The following is a 23,228-nucleotide window of genomic DNA, read 5'->3' as shown; positions in this document are numbered from 1 at the left end:
AATTGCAGTAGTCGGTTTTGGAGAATATCGTTGACTGAAGTACTGTTCTGAAATCCTGGAGGTGGAGGAGGGGTTTGAGTCTTTTCATAACTTGTAGCTTAAAGAAACAATCTTTCGTAATTTTGTTGATTGATTTTTTTAGGTTTAAATGGTTGTCAATGGTGACTCCTAAATCTCTAACTTGAGTGGTCTGAGGAATAGAGGTTGACTGATCGTGTCTGGTAGAATGGTCAGGGGAGATGAGAAGAATTTCTGTTTTGGTTGCATTGAGGACCAGGTTCAGGCTGGTGAGTAGGTGGTTGATGGATTTGAGGCAGTTTTCCCAGAAGGAGAGCGTCTTTGGAAGGGATTCATTTATAGGGATCAGGATCTGAACGTCGTCAGCATATAAACAGTGAGTTAGGTCGAGGTTTGTGAGTAGCTGGCAGAGAGGAGGTAGGTAGATATTAAAGAGAGTGGGTGAAAGAGAGGAGCCTTGGGGAACACCTAGGGTAGACTTGAAGATAGGAGATTCTTTATTGTTGATGTTGATCTTGGAGCATCTGTTTTTGAGGAAAGAGCTGAACCATTGGAGGGCGTGTCCAGCTAAACCAATGTCTGAGAGACGATTGAGGAGGATGCTATGGTTCACGGTATCAAATGCCGCGGAGATGTCTAAGAGAACTAGCAGGAATGAAATCCCTTTGTCTAGGCCCAAGAGGATGTGGTCTGTTAGTGAGATGAGGAGGGTTTCGGTGCTGGAAGACTTGCGGAAGCCATACTGAGAAGGGTATAGAATTTTGTGTTCCTCCAGGTAGTCCAAAAGTTGTGTGTTCACCACCTTCTCGGTGAGTTTTGCTAGCAGCGGGAGGTTGGAAATGGGTCGGAAGTTGGAGAGCTCATTAGTGTCTAGGTTGGGTTTCTTCAAGATAGGTTTAATCGATGCTGTTTTAAGATCATCCAGGTAAATTCCTTGGGCGAGGGAGCAGTTAATGATGTCGGCCAAAGATCTGGAGATGGTGCCTGGAATAAGGAGCAGAAGTTTTGTTGGGATGTGGTCCAACGGGTGGCTGGATGGTTTCAGCTTCTTGAGTGTTGATTCTATCTCCAGCGGGGTGGTAGGCTCGAAGGACTCTAGGGTAGCACTTGGGGAGCCTGTGGTGGTGAGGTTTAGAGCTAGTGGTGTTGGTTTAGTAGGGAGAAGGGCTAGGGTGTTTGCAATTTTGTCTTGAAAGAAGAGTGCGAGTTCATTGGCTTTGGATTGAGCCTGTTCGTCGGGAATGGATGGAGCTGAGGGTTTAGAAAGTTGAGATACATAGGTGAAAAGGGCCCTTGCGTCATATTGAATGTCATGGATTCTGCTAGCGTAATAGTTTTCTTTTGCTTGTAGGAGAGTAATTCTGTAAAGATGCATGATTCGTTTGTAATCGGACAACGTTGTAGAGTTGGGGGACTTCCGCCAAGAGCCTTCTTTGTGTCTGAGGTTTTGCTTCATTCGTTTCAGCTCCGGCGAGTACCAAGGTTGTTTCCTTTTTTGAGACCAATTGATGGTTTTCGTCTCTTTGGGGCAGAGTGTGTTGGCTATGGACTCCGTGATATTGCGCCAGGATAGAAGTGCTGCGTTGGGGTTAGACGTGTCTAGGCTGGGGAGTTCTTTGGAGAGATGTTCACTGAGAGTATCGGAGGAACATTTTCTTCTGTGATGGATGGTGGAATGAGGTTGTGGTTGAGAGGGGTTTCCTCTAGTCTTAAGTGTAGCTGATATGAGAGAGTGGTCGGACCAGGGGACTGGGGTGCAGTCTGGAGTGTTAGTGTATGATAGGTGTGAATTTAGGAAAATGAGGTCTAGTGTATGTCCAGCTTTATGGGTGGGTTTGTTGACTATTTGTTCAAAGCCCATTGCCTGGAGTGTGGATAGGAATGTTTCACAGATGGGGGAGATCGGGGAGGCGTCAATCTGGAAAGGAATACGACGAGTGAGATAATCAAATTTGCAGATGATACAAAATTGTTCAGAGTAGTTAAATCATAAGCAGATTGTGATAAAATGCAGGAAGACCTTGTGAGACTGGAAAATTGGGCATTGAAATGGCAGATGAAATTTAATGTGGATAAGTACAAGGTGATGCATATAGGGAAAAATAACCCATGCTATAGTTACAGAATGTTAGGTTCCATATTAGGTACTACCACCCAAGAAAAAGATCTAGGCGTCATAGTGGATAACACATTGAAATCATCGGTTCTGTGTGCTGCGGCAGTCAAAAAAGCAAACAGAATGTTGGGAATTATTAGAAAGGGAATGGTGAATAAAACGGAAAAATGTCATAATGCCTCTGTATCGCACCTTGAATACTGTGTACAATTCTGGTCGCCGCATCTCAAAAAAAGATATAATTGCGATGGAGAAGGTACAGAGAAGGGCGACCAAAATGATAAGGGAATGGAACAGCTCCCCTATGAGGAAAGACTAAAAAGGTTAGGACTTTTCAGCTTGGAGAAAAGACGGTTGAGGGGGGATATGATAGAGGTGTTTAAAATCATGAGCGGTCTAGAACGGGTAGATGTGAATTGGTTATTTAGTCTTTCAGATAATAGAAAGACTAGGCGGCACTCCATGAAGTTAGCATGTGGCACATTTAAAACTATTCTGAGAAAGTTTTTTTTTACTCAACGCACAATTAAACTCTGTAATTTGTTGCCAGTTAGCATAGCTGTGTTTAAAAAAGGATTGGATAAGTTCTTGGAGGAGAAGTCCATTACCTGCTATTAATTAAGTTGACTTAGAAAATAGCCACTGTTATTACTAGCAACAGTAACATGGAATAGACTTAGTTTTTGGGTACTTGCCAGGTTCTTATGGCCTGGATTGGCCACTGTTGGAAACAGGATGCTGGGCTTGATGGATCCTTGGTCTGACCCAGTATGGCATGTTCTTATGTTCCTCATGAGAGCAGCTTGAATTTGCTGCTCCTTGCACACCTCGGGTTTTAGCGTGCCATATCGCAGATTTTTCAAACCTGACAGACACTCCAGCACCTATAGAGAGTCTAGAAGCACAGAGGATGACCACCAAGTGGAAAGCCTCTGATCTGCACAAGTTTTCTTTTATCCGCGGCAGCGACGATACAGATGCCGGAAAATCCAAGATGGCGCCGGAGGACCCGATTCCGGAGACAGACGAAAGCACCAACAACCCAGCCGCCCCAACCAGCGATTTCCCATCACTAACGGAATTAAGAGGCTGGTTCATTGAAATCAGACAGGACATTAAAAATGACAAAGCGGAGATCACCACCCTCATTGCTGAAATGAGGGAAGAAACTGCAGAATTGGGCCGGCAAGTAGATGAAGCGGAGCTCAGGCTAGACACCCAGGGTGAAGGCTGGGTCAAAATGCAGAAAAGTCATCAAGTCTTACAGGACACATGCTGTGCTTTAGCTGATAAAGTGGAAGACATTGAAAACCGCAGCAGGAGAAGCAATCTCAGGATTAGGGGGGGTACCTGAGTCTGAGGACCATGTGGACTGCACTACAGTGGTGGAAAAGATTTCATCCTTCCTCCTTGAAAATGAGAATGCTTCAGCAGAAGCAATTTTGCCTACCATTCTAATAGAGCGGGCACATAGAACTTTGGGATCCAGGATCGCAAACAGGCCACATGACATAGTAGTGTGCTTTCACTTTTTTGCCCTCAAGGAGAAGATTTTTAATATCGCACGTCACCAGCGTACCTGGCTCTGGGAAGGCCATGATATTGCCATATTTGCCGACCTTTCCTCCGCTACTTTGAAAAGGTGCCAGGAATTTTATTGTGTTACTATCAAGCTCACAGAGGCAAGCATCCTTTATCGGTGGATTTTTCCTGGGGGTCTATCCTTTATGATACAGGGCGTCACCCACAGAGCCAAAACAGTGATGGAAGCCGTCGAGATCCTAAAGAAGGCAGGAATCAGCATTGATGTTCCTTTATCAGCAAAGGGAAAGCGGCCCAACATTGAGAGCATTGCAAATGCAATCACCCAACAGCCTCGTTGGCAACGTGTCCCGAAGGGTCAGAGGAAACTCCAGAGAAATCAAGACGATGGTGACCAGATTGAGGCCCCAGAGTGAATGAGAAACTGACTGGGGCATGTTTAGTGGTTTGAGTATGCTGCAGAGCTGCTAAAATGGCAGTTTATTGATGTTTAAATTAGCACCCGATAAAGGTGCCATGAGGAGAAATGAGAGACTTCCTCCATGTTCATTTGGAGCACATGGTTTGTGCTTCTGGTTCTAATGGGCGGGGTAGGGAATTTTGTTTGATTTCATGAAGGTGATTTTCTATACCATGAGGAGAGGTATGTGCCTGGGGTGACGCCCAGTACTTAGTGGGAGGGGGAGAGTGTGGATTTTTTCCTAATGGCTACTTTTAAAATGTTCTCTCTTAATACTAAGGGGCTTAACAATCCAAGTAAATGCAGATTACTTTTCAAAGAGCTAGATCGCCTGCAGGTTGATGTGGTTTTTTTTACAAGAAACCCATGTGAGGAAGCGTTACCTGGGTCTTATGAAACATCCTAAATTTCCATATCAATACTGGGCAGCGGCCACACCCGCCTCAAAATACTCGGGAGTGCGTATTTTAATCCACAAAGATCTCCACTTCGAGTTTAAGGATCTTTATGCGGATCCCATGGGACAAATGTTATTGCTGAAAATCTCATGGGGGGGACGGGGGACGGACGACTCTTTTCATTGCTATCCATATATGGGCCTAATATACATAAAGCAGAATTCTATAGGTCTCTGAATCAAATTCTAGCCTCCAGAATAGAAGGTTGAAATCCCTACTTTTCGGTAGGGATTTCAACTTAACACTTGATCCCAGAAGGGATACTTCTACTGGCACTAGCTCTGACCCCAAAGTGGCTAGAAAGGAACTTTAAATGACTGATGTGTGATAATGGAGTTATTGATATATGGAAATCACGCTTCCCAAAATCCAGGAATTATACTTTCTATTCTTCACCACATGGCAGTTATTCTAGGATCGATATGTTCATGGGTAGTAGAGGCTTGATGCCAAGGATTAAGGAGGTTGATATAGAAGCCATTTTATGGTCTGACCATGCCCCCATATGGTTTACTTTGCAGTTTCAAGACTACAATAGGGGAGTGAGATTTTGGAAGTTTAATGAATCCCTGTTGGAGGATCAGAGTTTCATATCCCAAATTGAGAAGGATATTCAGGATTATTTAGTAATTAATGACAATGGGGAGGTTAACCCTGTGATTGTTTGGGACTGCTTAAAATCTGTTTTAAGGGGCAAGTTCACAGCACTTGCCTCACTCCTAAAAAAAAACAAAGAGAGAGGAGGAACGTGCCCAATTATTGCTTCAACTTAAAGAGCTAGAGAGCACACATAAAACGGCACCAACTCACAGGGGCTCTCTTGTTGCCATGGAAGCCATTCATAGGCGCATAGCTTCCTTGGATGCTGTGGCTAACGCATGCCAGCTAGAAAGGACACAACAAAAATATTTTGAGGGAGGCAATAAAGCCAGAAAAATCCTTGCCCATATGCTAAATCATAGACCAGATCAGTCCACTATTGTTAAAATTAAAAGTCATGAGGGCACCATGCTATCAGACAATACAACCATTAGACAGAGTTTCCAACAATTCTACTCTGAGTTGTATTCTGCTGATGGCAATATTGCTCAGAGTGACATTGAGGAATATTTGGAGAAATCCCACTTGCAAGCACTCGAGCCCCCACAGCAATTTATATTAAATAAATATTACAATATTATATTGAAACCTGGAAAATCACCAGGATTAGATTTAATGTAGAGAGCAGCTCCATCACTGCTCTCTACATTAAAGGTGGGGGTGGAAGGGAAATAGAACCAAGAGCTAAGAGAAACAGATAAGTATGAGAGAAAATATGTGTGAAGCTTGCTGGGCAGACTAGATGGGCCATTTGGTCTTCTTCTGCCATCATTTCTATGTTTCTATGTTTCTATTAGATGCTACACAGGGCAATTTTATCAACAATTCATATCCTTACTTGCTCCAGTGCTAGTAAAATTCTTTAAGTCATTAAAAGAGGGAACTCCACTTTCCACATCATCTAACACAGTAGGCAGAATGATATTAGCTAAACCGGGCAGGGATCCCACAGTGTGTGGATCTTACAGATCGATTTCCCTCATCAATATTGACTTGAAAATACTTGCCAAAATCCTAGCCAAATGCCTGAATGGGTTTTTTGCCCAAATTATCCACTCTGATCAGGCAGGCTTTATTTTGAGACATCAGGCCAGTGACAATGTCCATAAAATCCTGGACATGATATGGTGGGTTAAAAAACTTCAGATACCAATGGTGGCTCTCTCGGTTTTCGCTGAGAAAGCCTTTGATATGGTTCATTGGCCGTACTTGTTTGCTTTATTAAAATGGTTGCAATTTGGGGATAATTTTATTCAATAGCTTCAACAGCTCTACAACAACCCCTTGGCTTGTATTAAGATAAATGGGGGATATTCACCCACCTTGTGTGTTCAGAGAGGAACTAGGCAGGGCTGCCCTCTGTCACCTCTTTTATTTGCCATCTTTCTAGAGCCATTTGCAAACCAAATAAGACAGAACTTAGATACATGGCATAAATGTAGGAACCTTTTCTTCGAAATTATTGCTTTTCGCTGACGCTATCTTGATCATGGTCACTGATCCTGAAACTTCCCTCACACCGTTATCACAGGCCCTCAAAGCTTTTAGCAAGGTGTCGGGCTTTCGCATTAACTGGGAGAAATCGGAGATTCTCAATATAAATATTCCTCCTATTGCGGAGACTACTTTGCAGGAGAGATTCAGATTTCAATGGGCCCACAACCAAATAAAATATTTAGGAGTCTACATTAGTGCCACTAGGATCTATTCCAACTCAACTACAATAAGCTGTGGGCTAATATTGCTAGGGATCTAGAGGAGTGGAACCGCTACAGGATATCATGGTTTGGTAGAATTCTGTAGTGAAAATGACAGTACTACCCAAACTACTCTATTTCAAACCCTCCCAATCGATGTACCCAAGAAGAGTTTACTTAATTGGCAAAAGAGGCTCTTGCTCTACATTTGGGGTGGCAGGAGGCCCAGAATAGCATGTAAAATTCTCTATAAATCCAAGGGGGACTGGGATTACCTAATTTGGAGAGATATTTGACAGCTAGATTGAAAATGCTGGTGGAATGGAATAGGAGCAATTTACAGAAGCCCTGGGTCCTATTTAGTCAACAACTTGTGAACCAAGTCCCTTTGCCTAGCTTTCTGGATTGTTAAACCCCAGGCTGTATTACCACCATCCATGCTACTACCTTTACAGCTCTGGGAAACTAAGAAATCTGTGTTGGTGGGATCCCAAGAATATCATTACAGCACTTATTTATTTGCCAATTCCTTCTTTACACCGGGGTTTGAGAGCCCTGCCTTTCAGAGATGGGCTAGATGGGATGCGTTCCTGGGGTCAAATATGGGGAACACATGGTCTTTTAAGCTTCCCAGATTTATGACAGAAATATGACCTCTTGAGTTCTGACCTTTTTTTGTATATACAATTATGCCATTTTGTACAGTCCAATCAGCTTCTGGGGCATCTCCAACAAGGGAAGTCTGAATTTGAATTCTGTCAAAACACAAACCAAACAGCCAAACTACTTTCGAATATGGATGCTTTACTGAGAAAGGAGAAATTTCTGAAACCCAATTATGTAGTGGCATGGGAAGTGGACTTGAATATATCCTTCTCTCAGCAAGACTGGGAAGAGATATTTTCAAACATTGGCAAGGGCTTAAGAGCAGCACATATGATTGAAAACTCTTGGAAATTAGTGCCGATATGGTATTACGCTCCAGTACGATTACACCGTATGTTACCGCAGATCTCAGAGCACTGCTGGATAGGGTGCCTCACTATAATGCAGCTTCCGACATATGTGGTGGGAATGTCCAGTGCTGCGTCTGTTATGGACTGAGTTGGAAGCGTGGCTAACTCAGATATACCAGACTGACCGACATTCGTATTCTACCACAGCAGGCCTTGTTAGGCTTACCATTATTTCAGTGGAAGGATACATCTAACACACTGGTAAACTTCATTTTCTCAGCCACAGAATTGAAATTGCGAGACGCTGGAAATCTCCCCAGGTTCCCCCACTAGCTGCAGTCCAATTTAAAGTTGAGCTAATCTTCCGTCTGGCAGAAATCACGGCCCATCTTATGAAAAAGATGGAGATTTCAGGATACTTGGAATAAGTACTGTCTCTGGAAGGAGAGTTTGGGTAGCTCTACATGAAACCATGTGGAGGTTTTTGCTTTATAGGGTTGGATTCTACCCTACCCTTTATATCCTTAGTTCATCCCATGACTATAATCTGTTATGATGTCTACCTCTATACTGCAGTATGATATATCACCTTTGCATTTCTCGGGGGAGGCAGGGGTGGGGTATTTTGAGTTATATATATTTCACAGTAACAAAATAAGGACAGGACTATCGGTGTTATTTTCTCAATGCTTTTTGTTATTTTCTACATTTATGTTTTAATGATTGTCATTCATGATGTACATATGTACTTATTCTCTGTAATTTTTGCCTTTTTGTAATATTGCAAATTTAAGCAATAAAAAAAAAAAAAAGAAACACTGGTCTAACCAAGGGTGCAATATCCATGCCCTTTTTCTTAGGGGGAGCCACAAAAATGTTAACTGTTGTGAATGTTCTGGTAACTGTAACCAATCCAAAAACAGGATTGACCGATACTGGAAATGCTGTCTTTGCATCATTCCATGAAACTATTAGCAGATTTAAAACATTTAAGAAAAAATTTTTTTTTCATTCATCATAAGCCATGGAATTTGTTGCTTGAGGATGTGATGAAGGTTAAAAATGTAACTGGGTTTAAAAAATGTTTTGGTCAAGTATCTGAACAGGCAGCCCATTTACAACTATTAGGCAGGCGGACTCAGAGTCTGCAACAGGGAATGGATCTGCTGAGTACTTCCAACTCAGTCAGAATGGCCACTATCAGAGGCCAGAGCCTAGAGGACAGGTCTATTAACAGATAGATGCAGGCATTACCACCTTTTGCATGTGAGCCGCAGGAGACATCTCCCCACTCAATGGATTATTGGCCCTGAGAGAGCATGGCATGGGTTAATGTTCTTATGCTTAAGAGATTTAGTATCTCGTACACGTTTGCTGCTAGTTGTACTTTTCCTTAATCTTAAAGGCTGTATTCATTTGGAGCTGGCCTAGTGTCTCAGTGACAAGTGCTGTGCAGTGCCAAGCAAACAAGCTGCATTTAATTCCAAGACTTAGGTTTTCCCACTTCCAGAGTCAGCATGCACAGTCCCAATCATTGCACAACAGTGACCCCACGTGGCCAGGTATAAGGCACACAAATGCACAGCTGAAGACAGTCACTGAAGCAGCTGGGTTAAGTGAATTGGGAGAGGATATAAAATAAAAATTCTACAGCAGTTGTAAAACAACAGCCCTGCTTCCGATTGAGGCAGAAACCCATGCAAACAAGAAATAAATTGCCATGCCTCCCCCATCACAAAAAGTAGTGATTTCACATCAGAGCGAACTAGGAAAGCCCACGAAGCATGAAATTGACAAATAGTTTTCTATTAATCATTGTGTAATTATTTAGAATAAGTTATAGAATTTTATTGAAATTTAAATATCTATATATATATATATAGGGTAATAAAATTTAGTGCCAGGTCATTAAAGAAATATTAATTACTCTGAGAAAAGCTTGGACATAACTGGAATGTTCAACTGCTGATACCTTTTCAAGGGCCAACAAAAGGATATAGTGGAATGTGCATCATCGCTCCTTTAAACACATCTCGCATCACGTGACGAAATCCAGTCTTCTCCAGGACCAAACAGAGCCGCAAAGCGCTGGCTAACAAAATCATTGCTACAACAATTTAACATTTGTTGTAAAAATAAAAGTAGAGAAGACAATCGGAACACTCAATGGAAAAACATCCAAATACAAAAGGGGCAGCACTAAGCCCATTGAATTCTTTTGTCACTTCGCGGATCCTAATCACTTTACACAAGACTGAGAGGCAATTCCACTTTCATTAGGAATCTATATCAGGAGATGATTTTGGTCCCCCGACACAGACCTTATTTCGCAACTCCAGCTGCAGGACAGACGCTCAAACAAATGAGTGTTGAAAAACAATATATCCAAAAACAGGCTGCAGCTCTGGACTTACAACAGAATATCACAAAAGACGACCCAAGCCTCCTAGAGAATTTGCAACAAATACACAGGTCCTCATCAGGGAATTATCAAGGAATCCACAACTAGGGGCATAAGGAAGTCTGTCAAAGGACTTCTAAAGCCAAGTCTAGTTAAAACAGGAATTCCATCGAGGCATCCTAATGTCAGGCGTCAGCCTCTGTAAGAGGAGGCGGAGGGGGGAATAGGGAGAGCGCACGGCTGGATATATTGAGCTTATCAATGGAAAATGTACTGAGGAACAATTGCTTGGTCACCCTCTATACACTGGTTAGAAATAAAGAGAAGCACAACAGCCTCTAACAGCCCTGTCTCTCTAACCTTTTCTATATTTAACAATAGGAAACCACTTTCTGGAATGCAGAAGGAGAGACCTGGCTACATATGGAAAACCTGAGAAGAGAGACAGAGCAGTTAGACCACCAGACTGATTCAGAAGGCCCAGATCATGAGCTGAAGACTCCTCTTTATGGTGTGCGCTGGGGTATATTACTCAAGGACCTGCTGGACTTAATCTGGTTTACCTTACCAACCTCACATTTATTTGTACTTTTCCACTAATCCTGAGAAAAGGTGTGCGTGAAAGAATAAACTGGGCTACCTAGAGAAAGGGGTGAAAGCATTTGAGCAAAATGGAAAAAAGGATAACATGCTCCTACAATGGCATCCCAGTTTTTAATTACACTTTCATTCTGGCTTCCGGAGGAGAGGATCTGAAAATCTTTTACAATACACAGTGGCTTTAGAGGGACAAGCACCAAATCCAAAGCAAAATACCACTTAAAAGCATTTGCTCTATTTGAGACCAAGTAAACCAGCACACACAAGTATGTTTTTAAAGCTTTAAGCATGACTTTTTTTTTGGGGGGGGGGGGGGGGGGGGACGGGACATCCCTATCATAGCATACAACAGTACGTTGAATTGTTCATATACACTAACAGGGGCTTCTTCCATAACTAATACATTTTCAAAAACACAAAAATCAGAATTTCCATCCATGGGAGGGGGCAGCAAGTAACCAGAGTGCCCGTTCTGACAAGCCCTTCTGCATGGGCACAAGCTGTAACCAGACCCTAAAACCTTTTAAATAGTAATAAAATAAATAACTGTAGATAAAGACAAAGAGTCCCAGCCAGGTGCTCAGGGCTGTAATTGCCACTGCATATAGGTTACCCCCTCCCCTTTTTGTTCAGGGCAGTAACCGATGCTCTGTGCAGGTTTCCCCCCTCCTCACTTCTGTTTAGGATTGTAGTCAACAGATTCAAGGGTAGACATCTACAAACTAAGCAACTTTTTAAATGTTTGATTAGCCATTATTGTGTATATCTGTAAAAAGAATTCTGAGGCCCTTGAAGGCCAGAGCTCAGAACCAAACCTGTTTTCTGAAATAATAGCATTTGCATAGGCTCAGCTAATTCATGTTCTTTTAATTAAAATGGTAGAAAAGAAAAAAAGAGGGACAAACACAAAAACAAAAGGTTATCAAATATTGTACAGAACAAAAGTCCTTAAATTTAAAATTATTCATGGCGTGCCCCTTTACAGATAAGTACCGTGGAACTTTTTCCCGTTACAAACACTGTTTTTGTATTTTCTGTATCAACCGCCCCATAACACTGGAAGGACAAAATATATATATATATAATATATATATATTTAAGAAAGCAGTAATGATTACAATTAGCAAGTTAAAAGAAAGCTCAGTTCCTTCGCTAGCAGTACAACCACACAAGTACAGAACAGTGTGCTGGAAAGTCAGTTATAAATAATGCTTGTAAAAAAAAAAACAAAAAAAAACATTTAAACCCTGAAATAATGCAGCTTTAGCTGAAAAAGCAAATGTTGCTTACCTGTAACAGGTGTTCTCACAGGACAGCAGGATTTTAGTCCTCACATATGGGTGACATCACAGGATGGAGCCCAATCACAGAACACTTCTGTCAAAGTTTCCAGAACTTTGACTGGCCCCTACTGGACATGCCCAGCATAGCACTAAGCCTGCAGCCAGCAGGGGTCCCCCCCTTCAGTCTTGTTAAAAAGCTACAGGTAGTGCCGAAAATAAAATAAAACATTATGAACCCAACACCACGGGGCAGCGGGCAGGTTTCGTGAGGACTACCATCCTGCTGTCCTGTGAGAACACCTGTTATAGGTAAGCAACATTTGCTTTCTCACAGAACAAGCAGGATGGTAGTCCTCACATATGGGTGAGTACCGAGCTGAGGATGTCCGAACATGCACCAAATGTACCCAGGCGTGCAAGACATTAGGACTGGGGTGAAATTTGGCGAAGGGCATCCTGAACCCCACCGGGCAGGCGGAAGAATGTTGGTACATCACATTGTAAATAGGTTGCGTAAGACAGTCTGACTGAAGATGGAATCTTGTCTTCCGGCTTTGTCTAAGCAATAATGGGCTGTAAAGGTATGGAGAAAACTCCAGGTGGCAGCCCTACAAATGTCAGGAAGTGGCACTGAGCGTAGGTGTGCTACTGAAGTCGCCATGGCCCTCACAGAGTGTGCTTTAACACGGTCTTGAAGTGAAATGCCTGCTTGCTGATAGCAAAAGGATATGCAGTCCACCAACCAGGAGGAGAGAGTCTGTTTACCCACAGGCTGCCCCAATTTAATGGAATGGGAAAGACACAAACAATTGAGTGCTTTTCCTGTGGGCAGCTGTACAGTCTAGGTAGAACACTAGAGCCCGTTTGCAGTCAAGGGTATGCAGAGCCTGCTCTCCTGGATTGGAATGGGGCCTGGGAAAAAGGGTAGGTAGTATAATGGATTGATTGAGATGAAGCTCCGAAACTACCTTAGGCAAGAATTTAGGGTGAGTGCGGAGTACTGCCCGGTCCTTCAGAAATTTAGTGTAAGGTGGATAGGTAACTAGAGCCTGTAATTCACTAACTCTACGAGCGGAAGTGATTGCCAAAAGGAAAATCACATTCCATGTGAGATATCGAAGGTCACAGGATTGAAGAGGCTCGAATGGTGGTTTCATGAGCTGACCCAAAACTAGGCTGAGGTCCCAAGAAGGGGCTGGAGGACACAGAGGAGGCTTGAGGTGAAGCAAGCCCTTCACAAAACATGTTACAAGGGGTTGTACTGATATGGGAACATCAGACACCTTTATGGAAGGCAGCTACCACACTGACATGCATCCTGATGGAGGAAGTTTTTAGACCTGACTGACAAGTGCCAGAGATAGTCCAGAAACTTCATGATTGGACAGGTAAAGAGTCAAAGGATTGAGGAGAGCACCATGACTGAAACCTGTTCCATTTGTAAAGGTAGGATTTTCTCTTGGAAGGCTTCCATGAAGCAATCAGGACACGGGAAACTGATGCAGAAAGGTGGCTGAAGGATTAACGAATGGAGAGTTTCTGAAGTATTGGAAACCACACTTGGTGTGGCCAGTGAGGTGCTATCAGGATCATGGTTCCCTTGTCCTGACATAACCTCACGAGAGTCTGAGAGAAGTGGAAGTGGAGGGAATGCATATAGGAGACCAGTTGTCATGAGAGGGAGAACCGTCTCTTGGCCGATAGTGTTGGCTTTGAGTGAGAGCAGAAATTGTCTACTTTGCGATTTTGAGGTGACGCAAAGAGGTCTATTTGAGGATAACCCCATTGTTGGAAGATTGAGTTCGCTACTGAGGGGTTGAGACCACTCGTGCAGTTGAAAGGTGTGACTCAGCTTGTCTGCCAACACATTGTCCACTGCCGGCATGTAGGTGGCCCTGAGGTACATAGAGTGGGAGAGGGCCTCCGCCCATATCTGTGCAGCTTCCTGACACGGAAGGTAGGAGCCCATAGAAACATAGAAATGACGGCAGAAGAAGACCAATCAGCCCATCCAGTCTGCCCAGCAAGCCTCACACTTCTTTTTTTCTCATACTTATCTGTTTCTCTTGGCTCCTAGTAGCCTTTGGTTCTATTTCCCTTTCACCCCCACCATTAATGCAGAGAGCAGTGATGGAGCTGCATCCAAGTGAAATATCAAGCTTGATTAGTTAGCGGTAGTAACCGCCGCAATAAGCAAGCTACACACATATTTATTTACCCAGACTATGTTATTCAGCCCTTATTGGTTGTTTTTCTTCTCCCCTGCCGTTGTAGCAGAGAGCTATGCTGGATAAGCGTGAACTATTAGTTTTACTTCTCCCTGCCGTTGAAGCAGAGAGCTATGCTGGATAAGAGTGAACTATTAGTTTTACTTCTCCCCTGCCGTTGAAGCAGAGCGCTATGCTGGATATCCGTGAACTATTAGTTTTACTTCTCCCCTGCCGTTGAAGCAGAGCGCATCCTGCCCCATTTGTTGATATACCACATGACCACCTGGTTGTCCATCTGGATCAGGATGACTTGATTGGAGAGGCAATCCTGAAATACCCTGACAGTATATCAGATTGCTCGAAGCTCCAGGAAATTGATTTGGTGTTTGGCTTCCTCTGGAGACCAAGATCCTTGTGTCTGCAGATCAGAAACGTGGGCTCCCCAGAGGTTGGAAGCATTGGTGGTGAGTTATTTGAGGGTCTGGAGCCTGGAAGGGCAAGCCTTAGAGGAGATTGACCTGATTTTTCCACCAGGCGAGAGACTGACAGAGTGAGTCAGTGATGTGGACAATGGTCGACAGGGGCTAAATGCATTGAGTCCATTGTGACCTTAGAGTCCATTGCATGACTCATGCCCAAGCAGGCCATTGGGTGACCTGAACTGAGGACGCCATGTGTCCCAGGAGGATGAGAAAGTGGCATGCAGTCATGGAGTGCTGAGACACGAGAGTGAGAGCTTGCTGTTGAGGCAGAAAAGCCTTTGCCTGCAAGGTGTCCAAGTCTGCCCCAATGAATGATAAGGTTTGAGATGGGACTAAGTAGGATTTGTCATAGTTGAGAAATAGAGCGAAATTAGAGTGTGTAAAGTAAGATGTAGGGACGACAGAGCAGCTTGCTGAGTGGGAGTCCTGATTAACCAATTGTCTAGATAGGGGTAGACGTGGACACCTTGAGTCCTGAGGAAGGCTGCAACTACAACGAGGCATTTTGTGAAGACTCGTGGTGCAGATGAGAGGCCGAATGGAAACACTCTGTACTGATAGTGCTTGGGGCCTTCTAGAAACCTCAGGTATTTGCGAGGGGATGGAATTATCACGATACGAGTATATGCGTCCTGGAGGTCTAGAGAGCAGAGCCAGTCTCCTCCTTGTAGAAGAGGAAGAGTGCCAAGGTTACCATTTTGAACTTCTCTCACTGGAGGTACTTGAGGGCATGTAGGTCCAGAATTGGATGAACCACACCCTCCCGATTTTTGGGGGATTAGAAAGTACCAGGAATAGAACCCTAGGCCATGATGAGAGTAGGGTACTGGTTCTATTGCCTTGGACTGGAGGAGGAGGAGGGAGACCTCCTGTTCCAGAAGGATGAGTGACTGGATGTTCTCCATGTCAGTAGAGGTGGGAAGTCCGGTGGAATGAAGAGGAAGTTCAGATGATAATCCTGAGCAATTATCGCCAGGACCCACTGGTCTGAGGTGATTGAGTGCCACCTGTTGAAATGGCACAATCGACCTCCCACTGGTATGTGAGGCAATGGAAGCTGGCTGCTGCCCTCGATGCAGGAGTCAAAAACTGGAAGCAGGACCTGGTTGAGGAGCTGCTTGCAGTTTTTGTTTTCGTATCTGACGAGACTGGGTTTTTTGAAACGGTCTCGTATAATGGGTTCTAGCTGGTGGCAGGTAGGATTTTTTTCGGGCGGAAGAATGACTTCTTAAAGTCCTTTCAGAAGGGCTGTTTTGAAGAATACTCAGAAGGCAGAGAGCTGTCTTAGGGTCTCATGATGGTCCTTGAGTTCCGCCACCATTTGTTGAATCTGCTCGCCAAACAGATTATCTCCTACACAAGGCAGATCGGATAATGTCTTGTACTTCAGGGCGAAGGTCAGAAGACTTGAGCCAGGCCCATTGTCTTGCCAAGATAGCAGCTGCAGATACCCTGGTAGCAGTGTCAAAGATATAAGATGATCTGATCTCATGCTTGCCTGCCTCAAAACCCTTGTTTACTACGGTTTGGAGTTGATCTTTAAATTGCTGAGGCAGGGAGTCTGTCAAGTCTTGTATCTGCTTAAATAAGACCCTATTATATTGGGTCATATAGAGCTGATAAGAGGCAATTCTGGAGATGAGCATTGATCCCTGGCAGACATGGCGACCAATGACATCTAGAAATTTCTGCTCCTTGCCTGGGGGAAAGGAAGTGTGATGTTTTGATCTCCTTGCTTTTTTCTGGGCAGATTCTACAACCACAGATTGGTGATCCAATTGAGGTTTGTGAAAGCCTGGAACTGACTGTACGAGATAGGTGGTGTCAGCTTTCCTGTTGACTGGAACAGAGCCAGGATGTTCCCAGTTCTTTTTGAGGAGGTCCAAAAGAACCTGGTGGATAAGGATGGAGGTTATTTCCTTAGGAGCATCCAGGAATTGTAGCAACTCCATCATTTGATACCTATCATCCTGTTCCGTCTGTAATTGGAAGGGAACCAATTCAGACATCTCCTTCACAAAATTTATAAAGAAAAGGTCCGCTATAGAAGAACGCTTTCTGCTTTCAGTAGGTGAAGGTGGTGAAGGCAAGTCATTGGTGTCTGGTGAAGAATCATCAGTCCAGGTATCATAGGGATCAGCACCTGCTCCTCTAGGGAGGAGAGGAGGACAGGGCGGTGGGATCCCTGAAGGTCCTGGTCTAGGTTCCGAAGGACTCGAAGGAATAACTGGAGGCACCAATGAATGGCTCGGAGGCGCCGGGCGGACATATCGGCATCGATGGCTGAGGCAGCGGCAGAACTCCCAATGGAGGGATGCGGAACGGTGTTTCTCCTCCCGATGACAAAGTAAGCAGGGAGGGCTCCGGAGCCATCGGTGACCCAGAGTCCATCTGTGGAAAAGCGGCCATGAGCGCTTCCATCCTTGAGAGCAGCAGTGCCAACGCTGCTGGAATCGGGTCGGTTACGCAATCGGTGTTTGAGGAACTTTGAGTCGATGCATCGCCTTATCAATGGCCCCTTGAGCCATCCGGTCCAGTTTTTCTCGGAGACCTGGAGCAAGCAGCCCCGGCTCCGGAACAGAAGGCGGCAGAGGCATAGCCGGAGGGACCGTTAAAAGGCGGAGTCACGGCTCCCGATACCCTGTCGGGTGAGGGTTGCCTCGGTGACCCGATCGCCGAAAAGGTTAGTGCCTTTTCTGGACGGGGTTTCTTTGATGGCAGCTCAGCCGATGGTGAGGTCGATGATTTCGCCCCCTCGATGGTCCGAGACTTTCGATGCCGGTGATGATGTTTATTCTCCATGGTCCTGAGGGGGAGTAGAGGGTGTTAAAGGCTGAGAAGTAGTCTATGCCGGATGGTCACTGGCCGGAGGTCGATACTGGCGCGAAGTTGAAGGTTCCGGTTCTGACTACGTCGATGCAATAGACGGCATCAGGGTTTGAGCATGGAAGAGAAGTTCCATTTTCTCCATTCTGGCCTTGCGACCCTTTGGTGTCATTAGGGCACTTTTGGTGCAGGTGAGGACTTCGGGCTCAATTCCGAGACACATTACACAGACTATGTGGGAGTCTGTGAAGGACATGGTGTGATTACAGTCTGGGCACCGGTGGAAACCAGACGCCATGGCCATGAAAAATTTGAGCCGCAGTAGGTCAACGGCCAGTAGGCCGCAAAGGCCAAACTAGACAGTAATAGACTGAAAACGGGTAAAAAACTTACCGGAGTACCGCAGCTTAAAGTTGAAGGAGGGACCCCTATGGGGTAAATTAAATTTTAGTAATTCCATGAGGAAAATTCCTTGTCAGGAATCTCTGCAGAGCTCCTTAACCGCATGGCTACTGCTGCACAGAAAAAATGAAGACAGAAGAGGGACCCCTGCTGGCTGCAGGGTTAGTGCCATGCTGGGCATGCCCAGTAGGGGCCAGTCAAAGTTCTGGAAACAGAAGTTTTCCGTGATTGGGCTCCATCCTGTGATGTCACCCATATGTGAGGACTACCATTCTGCTTGTCCTGGGAGAACCTTCGGTATAGTAACTCAAAGGGTCAAAGTCACCACCTCTTCTTCATCGTAATACATAAATAAACACAAGAAGAAATATTTTGCAATACTTTTGTTTCATATTTATTTATACTAACACGTATTAGATGCCTGTCTAACAATTAAAATCTCTAACACCCCCCCTTCATACACACATTACACAAAATCATATTTATACTTCACTCATTGTAATTTCAAAAAGTATTAAGCAATATGAGTCACTAATTCATAAAGAGTATTATATCAGTCCATAATTGGATCTACAGACTGATACATTTGTTTTCTCAGTCTCTAAATACTCTTTATGAATTAGTGAATTAGTATTCTTGTGTGTATTTACATGTACTGGGAGAACAGCAGTTATACTTAGTTTAGGATTATGGTTTTCATTTTTAACAAGGTGTTAAAATGTATTTTGGAAAAAAAAAGAAAAGCAAATTCACCCAACACACATTTAGCGCACACAGAAGAAATTCAATAATATAATACTAGGCTTCCAAAAGGAGGTTCACATGGACTTCGGTGCTCTGTGCAGAAAGCGGTGTTGGAGGAGTCATCCAGCCATCGCTTCCCAGCTGCACCCACCACCTGTTACTGACAGAGTACATTTTCTTAGCACCAAACATTAAAATCTGATAGAAAAGGAAGAACCACCAGAATTTTTTTTTATTAAATACAGGAACCTAAAAATATACAGCCAAAGAATAAAACAAGTGATTAAAACTGTAGTCTCTGCACATATCTAACTTCCTATTGCAGGGGTTCCCAAGCCAGCTGGGGTTTTAAGATAACCGCAATCTATATGAAACATTTACATATGGTGCCAGACAGTGCATGCAAGTGTCTTACACACATTCATTGTGGATATTCTAAAATCCCAACTGGCTGGAGGTCCCCGCAGGAGAAAGCTGGAAACCAATGCTCTAATGTAGAGCACTACAGACTGTTCTTTACCTGCTCCTGGCAGCACCAATTAGCTTTCAGCTTGGTTTTTCTGTTTTTAATGGCGTGCATTAGCCAACACTTGCATGTCTCCTGCACCTGTGGCGTGAAACCACTTCCAGTGGGCTGTCCTCTTGGATTTGGGAAGCTTTTGCTTTGGGGGCTGGTAGGACAAACACTATTAGCTAAATATTTCCAGATATTTGCAATTTACATGGTTCAGGAATTTTGCTGAATTAAGATCCAAGTTGGATTTTTTTTTTTTTTAAGGTTACATATACTACTAAAATTAGGGGCATCTGTACACGTGGCAGTGATGGACCCAGCTTTATGGTGATACTTACAGCCTTGTACAAGCTTCTGCTTTGCCAAGGACGGTATCGCATACAAGCCATGGCAATTCATTTTATCCTACCTTTACTACTTATTTGTTTTAAAAGCAAATACTTTCATGTGGACCTTGCTCTTTCAGAATATCTAAATGCAATAAAGCCCTTCCCTTTGACTAAACAACTTTCTCCCATGCTGCAGATCCTGATAGCGCCAGACACCAAAGCTGTTCCAATCACTCTTCAAAACAGTTACAAGGTGCTCAAAAACTCTTCAACCTGCAAGAGAAACAAGCAATTATGATCTCGATGTGGGTTCATAAGTTTATAATGCAAAACAGACAATGAAACAGGCAGGCGTTAAAAAAAAAAAAAGAGCATCGTATCTAATTTTGACGCTGCCCTGCTTCTTATCAGGCCGCAACCTCTTTCCAGCATGCCATGGAAAGAGCGTGTTTCAGTAAGAAACAAGCCTAGTCACCTGACCTTTTGATCTTGCAGGCTTTCCCTCCCTCCCAGACTACAGCAACTCTGGGCACAGGCCCACTGGGACACATCGATGCTGGCCATATATCTAGTCTAATTACTTTAACTTTGTAGTAGTACCAGCATTTAATATTTTGAGTGTAACACCAAGCAAAAGGTTAAAATATTTAAAGTCAGCAGCCTGCACTAGTGTGCCTATTGTAAACAGCTTCCTCCTGGCAAATGCTAAAGTGAGTGAGTGTACACAGCTTCTTGTGAATAGAAGCTGGCTAATCTCTCTCTCATGTGCTAACAACTTGAACTGCTACTACAAATCACTTCTGTAGTCCCTTTTAGTTTTGTTTTTTTTTTTCTACACACAGTTAACACCCTGGTGTCACAGGCTATACCTTTCCCTCTGCTAGAACATTCCGCTTCCATCCCTCCCGTTCAGATTCCTCAGCCAGAGTCCTTACCGTTCCAACAGTGCTCTTTGACAGTGGTGTTAGTGTGCTTCAGTGGGAGCTGCACACAAATGCTGTTAAAGGGGAGAGAATGAAATAATCCCCCTGCCCTTGTGGTCTTAATGTTGACTCTTCGTTTTCCCATAAAGGGCCATCAACATTCATCCAAATGGATGCAACTCTCTGTCCATGAAGCAAGATTTACATGTGTACATTCCCATACAATGGCCAAAGAAAGAACTCTTCCCCCCAAGTGTTTAGTTTCTGGTACAGCTTTGTACCTTTAGGAACTAAGAACAATCCTTATACAATCCACCGTGAGACTTACATTGTGCAGCGAGTTGTCCAAGTGGCTAGCAATAAGCTTTAGAATCCAAGCAGATTCTGTGACCTAGCTCACCCTGGAAAGGGCTCCTTATTCTGGGGAAGCATCCATTCTGTACCAGTAACAAGTATGTCCTGCTTCCCATAGTGCGGCAGCACACAAAGGCCTCCCAGTAGCAGCAAGGAGAGGTCCGCAAGATAAACTGGACCAGACCTTGTGTTACTCAGAGCCCCTAGCCTCCTGTGATGAGCAGATGCATTAGCATGCACTTTTAAGAGCCTCCAGAGGACAAGCTAAATGTCAAGCACAGGGAGCCATTTCCTTGAAATAGGGCTGTTAAGGTGAAGCAAATCTTTAAATAATGTTAAGAACAAGGAACGATGACGACAGTTCTGTCCTCTGCCTATGAATTACAAGCTTAGGTGAACACAGGTGAAAGTCAAACAATGCCAAGGACAAAAGGTAAGAGATTTCTCAATTTAAAGCAGAAAGAGCTTAAGTCTGTCTTTGTAGCAGACACAGTTAATTATTAAAACATATACTGCATTATCTACAATTCTAAGCGGCTTAACAAAACATTCAGAAAATAAGCCAAACCCATACACTTTGCCTAAAGGCTTATTGGCTTCTCTAAGCACCTAGGGACCATGAGCAGAAAGGTCCAGTCCTGAAAACTCTAGCCCTGGTTCAGATATGTTAGTTTCAGGCATGCTGGATAAAGGAAAGCGCAGTTGCTTACCAGTAGTAGGTGTTCTCCTAGGACAGCAGTATGTTAGTCCTCAGGAATCCCGCCCGCCTTCCCATGATGTTGTGTTTTCAGTTTTTTTTTATTTTTTCACTTGTATTTTTGCTATGTTACGAGACTAAGGGGGACCTCACGTGGATAGCGGCATGCTTAGTCTGCTGGTCAAAGCTTCTAGAAACTTTGACAAAAGTTTTCCGTGCCGGGCTCCATCGGATGATGTCACCCACATGCGAGGACTAACATCCTGCTTGTCCTAGAAGAATAGGATGCATTCCTGCTAGAGTAGTCCTTAGCTTTCTGGCTCCAGGGAAGGAAACAACTTTTTTCTCTAATCTGCCAGATTGAACAAATGACTACTCCTCTAGTCTGTATCTCCTGGCAACCCTCAAACAATCGTGGCCTCTGAAGGACCAGGAAGTCTAACGGCCCTCATCTTCTGGTAGCTTGAGATGTAACCTCCCCTAGATTCTAAATCAATGTTGCCAAAGTCTCCAAACAAGTATCCCACACTCAACAGGAAGATAATACAGGCCAATCTGTCACCAGTGAGGCAACCATAACAGAAACCACTGACCTAGAAGAAATTCTGATAACCTCATATAAACACGTCTGTCAAGAACGCCACTCCCAATTCTAAACAGCCCCACTTCCCTGACTGCGAGGGAGCTGCTGCACCCAGTGCCAAACTGCCCAAGCCACAAATAGAAACCTGAAGTGCCAGAGCCATAGTGAAGCCATGCTTCAGGAAAGACTCTGTCCTGGGGATATTTAAGGGCCATTCAGTCTTCCATTAAGATAGTAGTTTGTGGGTCAAAGCCAAAAACGGGAGTCACGTGATGACTGGCTGAGAAAGCAGATGCCTGGGTGAGAGCTCCTAAGTAGCCCCCCTCCTATCTTACACATTCTGGACCCTAGATTAAACATTTTGTTGCTTTTTTGTTATTGGAACTTTTGTTCCTGAGTTTACTTCTCATTTGGTGGCAAAATTGGAAAGATTTTATGGACAAAACGGCTGTCCGGGAACCACCTGATGTGTCTGCTAAGCCACGGAAAACTATGACTGATAAGAGCAAACCCATATCAGAGCTTGCTTCTGCTGAAGTCACCTTCTCGAAGGAGGTTATTAAAGAACTCTCTCTGAAAATCTCTAAGACTGTTACTAAATCAGTGACAGATGTTTGGGTGAATTGACCCTCTAAAATACAATCTTTCCTGGACACACTCACACAACGTAGATTCAAGTAGCTGAATCCCACATTTCACAGCAAGAGGATAGGTTTGAAAATCTTCAAAACGCAAGAATCACGACTTTTACAAACAAATGAGCAGCTTGCTAACAGATCAGAGGATCTTGAAAACAGATCCCGTAGGAGCAATATCTACCTCAGTGGTATTCCAGAATCTGTAAAAGATGTGGAGCTTAGACATCTGTGTGAAAACTGGCTACCCGAGCAGCTGGAGCTTCTTATGTATCGTCAGAATATCCCAGTAGAAAGAGCACATAGGCTGGGAGTACTTCGGGAAAATACCCTAAAACTTCGCCAAGTGATCACAAAAATCTTTAATTATGCTGACAAGGAAGCAATCATGGCAGCAT

General features: G+C 43.9%; 1 protein-coding gene across 1 annotated transcript in view; it reads right to left on the bottom strand.

The window, feature by feature from the left end:
- Nucleotides 1-18,421: 18,421 nt before the first annotated feature.
- Nucleotides 18,422-23,228, bottom strand: part of DCK (deoxycytidine kinase) — a 61,465-nt gene continuing 56,658 nt past the window's right edge. The window contains exon 7 of the mRNA XM_029598696.1: nucleotides 18,422-19,911. Within this exon, the coding sequence (XP_029454556.1) occupies nucleotides 19,885-19,911 (27 nt within the window). The 3' untranslated portion in view covers nucleotides 18,422-19,884. The remainder of the gene's footprint in view (nucleotides 19,912-23,228) is intronic.

Source organism: Rhinatrema bivittatum, chromosome 1 (genome assembly GCF_901001135.1).
Source record: "Rhinatrema bivittatum chromosome 1, aRhiBiv1.1, whole genome shotgun sequence".
Lineage (NCBI taxonomy): Eukaryota > Metazoa > Chordata > Amphibia > Gymnophiona > Rhinatrematidae > Rhinatrema > Rhinatrema bivittatum.
Note: the sequence above shows the minus strand (reverse complement) of the source record. Positions and strands in the feature narration are given on the sequence as shown.